At 34.8% G+C, this 4,967-nt stretch overlaps 1 protein-coding gene across 17 annotated transcripts in view; it reads left to right on the forward strand.

Annotated features, from left to right (window-relative positions):
• The window catches only part of LOC122632595 (twitchin), a 64,362-nt gene that overhangs the window by 58,335 nt on the left and 1,060 nt on the right, over nucleotides 1-4,967 (forward strand). For all 17 annotated transcript variants that reach the window (XM_043819572.1, XM_043819573.1, XM_043819575.1 and 14 more), the window contains 13 exons: nucleotides 36-169; nucleotides 322-529; nucleotides 666-818; nucleotides 902-1,128; nucleotides 1,209-1,499; nucleotides 1,599-1,970; nucleotides 2,131-2,187; nucleotides 3,393-3,568; nucleotides 3,653-3,761; nucleotides 3,824-3,966; nucleotides 4,057-4,213; nucleotides 4,307-4,624; nucleotides 4,702-4,815. In XM_043819572.1, coding sequence (XP_043675507.1) covers nucleotides 36-169; nucleotides 322-529; nucleotides 666-818; nucleotides 902-1,128; nucleotides 1,209-1,499; nucleotides 1,599-1,970; nucleotides 2,131-2,187; nucleotides 3,393-3,568; nucleotides 3,653-3,761; nucleotides 3,824-3,966; nucleotides 4,057-4,213; nucleotides 4,307-4,624; nucleotides 4,702-4,815 — 2,459 coding nt within the window. The remainder of the gene's footprint in view (nucleotides 1-35; nucleotides 170-321; nucleotides 530-665; nucleotides 819-901; nucleotides 1,129-1,208; nucleotides 1,500-1,598; nucleotides 1,971-2,130; nucleotides 2,188-3,392; nucleotides 3,569-3,652; nucleotides 3,762-3,823; nucleotides 3,967-4,056; nucleotides 4,214-4,306; nucleotides 4,625-4,701; nucleotides 4,816-4,967) is intronic.

Consider the following 4,967-nt stretch of genomic DNA (forward strand, 5'->3'; position numbering starts at 1 on the left):
TCCTTTATCATTGTTACTGATAATTTTTTTTTTAGCTTATCCGGTGGCGAACTGTTTGAGAGAATCACTGCCGAAGGTTATATCATGTCCGAGGCCGAGGTCATTAATTACATGCGCCAGATATGCGAGGGTGTCAAACACATGCACGAGAAGAACATCATACATCTTGGTTTGTTCGAGAGATGATTAAACTTTTTTTTCGTCCGTAGTATTAAAAAAAAATAAATAAATAAATCGCGATTGAACGTGACGCATTGTAGAAACGAATTGAAATACTCTAGGAAGAACGGAAAATAATCGAACGGTAACGTTATTTTTCAGACATCAAGCCAGAAAACATCATGTGTCAAACGCGTAACAGCACGAACGTAAAACTAATCGACTTTGGTTTAGCTACTAGATTAGATCCTAATGAAGTCGTAAAGATCAGTACAGGTACAGCGGAATTCGCAGCTCCTGAAATTGTGGAACGCGAACCAGTCGGTTTCTATACGGATATGTGGGCTTGCGGTGTATTGGCATACGTTCTGTGAGTATATAATTTCCATATTTGTAATCGTTTAACTCTCTATTAATTATAATACCAAATAATTAAAAGCGTCTTTTTTTTTTTTTTTGATCGTATATTTCTTTTACATATAATTACATTTATTCTGATTGAAAAGTCTGAGTGGTCTCTCGCCCTTCGCCGGTGACAATGACATCGAGACATTGAAAAACGTAAAGGCCTGCGATTGGGACTTTGACGAAGAAGCGTTCCGGGACGTCTCTGAAGAGGGCAAAGACTTCATCAGACGATTGCTCGTCAAGAATAAAGAGTGGGTGCATTCGTTTCAACGCTAATAATTGAATTAGCGAGTAGCAAAGCGAATTTCTTCAATCGTTAACATTATTTTTGTAGGAAGCGTATGACCGCTCATGAATGCCTTCTTCATCCATGGTTAACTGGCGATCATAGTGATCGTACCAATGCCATATCTAGTAGCCGATATCTTAGCTTCAGAGACAAATTACGTGCCAAATATGAGAATTGGGATAAATACGTTCTACCCATCGGCCGGCTAGCCGAATATTCCTCGCTTAGGAAATTATTGATAGAAAAATACAAGATCTATGACTCTTCGTTCGGTAAATTTGTTTGATAACCTATAGTAACTTTCTTAATTTGTATATAGAATTATGAAGCGATCCATGCATATTATTTCTAGATCGCCGACAAGCTGCACCTAGATTTGTCATCAAACCAACAAGCGCATTCGCATACGAAGGACAAAGCGTAAAGTTCACTTGTCGAGTAATCGCCATTGCTTCTCCCGTTTTAACGTGGTTCCACAATAATCAAGAACTTCGACAATCTGTTAAGTTCATGAAACGTTATCATGGTGACGACTACACTTTCATCATTAACAGAGTTAAATTGGAAGACAGAGGAGAATATGTGATACGTGCCGAGAATCATTACGGTTATAGAGAAGAAGTTGTATTCCTTAACGTACAACGTAAGTAACAAGATTGACAAAACTTGTTTCTATTATCGCGACACGTTACTGAGACAAAGCTTTTGTGGATTAATTATTAATCGTGTGATAAATTTGTAGCACTGCCCATAGAAATTCCAAAATACAGACCAGAATTGCATCCGGTGCGCAGACGAGAACCACTTGGTTATAACGTATGGATGGAAACGATCGAATCAGCTCCAAACTTTACCTTCTTATTGAGGCCACGTGTGATTCAAGTCAGACAAACGTGCAAGCTACTTTGTTGTCTAGCTGGAAATCCACCGCCGACCGTCAAATGGTACAGAGATAGAGAAGAATTATCTAAACATCATTATTCGATGACACACGCGGACGGTGTCGTCACTATGGAGATTATAGATTGTAAGCCAGAAGATAGTGGCAAGTATCGCTGCGTAGCGACAAACATTCATGGCAAGGATGAAACGAGCTGTGTCGTTATTGTAGAAGGTAAGTTCGGAAACAACAAATAGAGAAATATGACGGAAAATATGGGTGACAATTGACTATGGGACAACAATCGAAGTAACAATACTTCGCTACGCGAATCGATAAATCGTTAAATTATACATGTGTTTAATACGAAATCTGATTAAATATTTATTTGTAGGAACTGGAGAAACAGAGGAGCAATGTAAATTAGCACACGACCTCCTACATTCCGGAGGTAGAGCTGCTTGAGCGTGACTCCCCTTATTTTTATCCCCTTTGATCCTTTGCTATCTATGGAGTGACAAATGAGAGATTGCCGAAAACACTTAACTATCAATTTGAAACGATCGTATGGAATAAGAAGTCGAACACTTTACGAAAATCTTGATAATTTTATTACAATGTATTTTAAAATTCAACATGAATTATATTATAAAAATATATAAAGTTAAAAAAACTACCAAAAACACTATGAGGCAATAGCTTCAGTGGTATATTTGGTTTTATGAATTTTTCTTTTTATATTGGCAAGAAATTAACATATTTTTTTAAATTGTACAAAACACTTTTCATAATTCTAAAAAAAAATCATCGCATTATCATTTCTTTATATACAAATTCATTTAGAAATGTCTTTTGTGAATGTCACCAAGTATAATTGTTCCATAGTTTTCCCTCAATTCAATCCTAATGCTTAACGATTTATACGATTTTTTATGTGAAAGTATCAAGATTTATTCCGTTTGTCTACTACACAATAGTTAATCACTCGTTCGTTATGATCATTCGTCCATCGATAAATTTAATTTAAACACTTAAATGTGACCTTTTTGCATGTATTTTCTCCGTATCGGAAAAATTCTTTAGCTATTTTCCATTTGTCACCCTGTGTATGTTTTGAAGGATTGGAAGATGTAATTGTATCGCAAAACGTATACACGTATGTGTATATGGCGTAGTATGTATTCATTTGATGTGATGGAAATTTAAATTTTATACGAACAGCATAATATTTTTTCATTAAAATTACAAATTAGGTTTTAAAAAGTTATTATGCCATCTAGAGTAGAGTTGATTAAATTTAGAATTGCTGCTGAATTAACTCCATGATTTAGTCCACCACGATATCTATTAAACGTAATTCGTATTATTCCTTTAGTAATGCATACACATAAATCATCAAGCTAGTACGTAACTTTGAATAACTCTAATCTAGAGACCTTTTCAATGGATACCTTCCAATTCTATAGCAATTATTCATTTATTCCATGATTCTACCCAGTTTGTTTTTACCCGTAGACGCTGCAAAATAAATAAAAATCCTGCAAATATGTCATATAGTGAATGCATACAAAAATGCGTGTAGAGCATGCTACAAAAGCATATTGATTTCTATCATAATGAAATATACGAGCCCTGATACTAAATACTTATCTTTAGATCGGAGGTTTATTGAGCTACCACTGAAACCTGCACCACCACCTATTGTAACTGTTCATAAAGCTAGTGGTTACAGTGGCTACAGTTCTACTACTACACAAGGTCATTCGAGTACATCACACAATTATAGCAGTTCAACCACCAAACTGAATTCCTCAAGTTCCTCATCTTATAAAGTAAGCTTATTAAAATGCAAACCAAAATAGATCCTACATACGATCGTACAGTTTATATACAGATAACATTGATATCATTTGTAGGCTACAACCGAGTCTTCGTCAGATAAACGTAATGCTAAAAAATACGGAAGTAAATTGGATGCTACAGGCAGCCCATCTCGATCTAGAAACACTACTAAAGAACTTGCTTGTAGGTATCCTAGATTGTAAAATAATTTGTTGAAAAGTTACATTTAATTCATATCTTTGCAGATCCATCAGATGAAAGTATGAAACCACCAGAATTCACAAAGAAATTAAATGATCTTACAATTAACGATGGAGAGCAACTGGAACTCACTGTCAAAGTTGATGGTGATCCAGAACCACAAATAACTTGGCTTAAGAATGGCAAAGTTAGTATAATTTGTATACAGATAATGCAATTATGTTATTATTAACAATATTCTTCAAAGAAAAAGTATATTTTTAATTCAATTCTATAGACCGTAAACTCCTCTGAGATTGTTGATTTGAAATACAAAGCTGGTACTGCAACTCTTACTATTAATGAGATATTCCCTGAAGACGAAGGCGAATACATTTGCAAGGCAACCAATAGCCTTGGAACATCTACAACATCTTGCAAATTAACTGTGAAACGTGAGTAAAGCTTATTACCTAAATTGGAATGATATCAAAAATTTATATAAAGTGTAAAGAAACTTTTTCATTTGGTTCCTACTTTGTTTTTAGCAATGGAAAATGCAGCAGCTAAAAAGAAGAGCGACGATAAACCACCAAAAATAGTAGATCATCTGACAAGCATGTTTGTGAAGGACGGAGAAGCCGTGACACTCAGTTGTCGAATTATTGGTGCAAAGAAATTTGATGTGGTGTGGCTTCATAATAATAAAGAAATCAAGCCTAGCAAAGATTTCCAGTATACAAGTGAGGCTAATATTTACAAATTAAATATTGCTGAAATCTTCCCAGAAGATTCTGGTACTTACACGTGTGAAGCATTCAATGACGCAGGAGAAAGTTTCTCATCGTGTACATTGAATGTCCTCGGTAAGAAATTATTTCGAATATCTTTTAAATTAATAGTTACTTTTTCGTGCAAAATATAACATTGACGTGCTGTGTAGTTCCCAACGAGGAACCCAAGAGCCCGGTCTTCACAACATTCCCACAATCAGCAACCGTGAGCGAAGGTGAAACAGTTACTTTCACATGCAAGACTGAAACTGCGCCCTTGAAAGGTAAGGAAAAATATGTCTATAGAATATTATTGTTTCGAGTTTATAAATCACTAGAAAAAAAGTTATTTATTTTTTATGTCATGTAAAAGAAACGTAAAAAATTATAAAGTATAAATATAATATGAAATAATATCATCATTTTCTTTCTACAG

Source organism: Vespula pensylvanica, chromosome 10, assembly GCF_014466175.1.
Source record: "Vespula pensylvanica isolate Volc-1 chromosome 10, ASM1446617v1, whole genome shotgun sequence".
NCBI classification, from domain to species: domain Eukaryota; kingdom Metazoa; phylum Arthropoda; class Insecta; order Hymenoptera; family Vespidae; genus Vespula; species Vespula pensylvanica.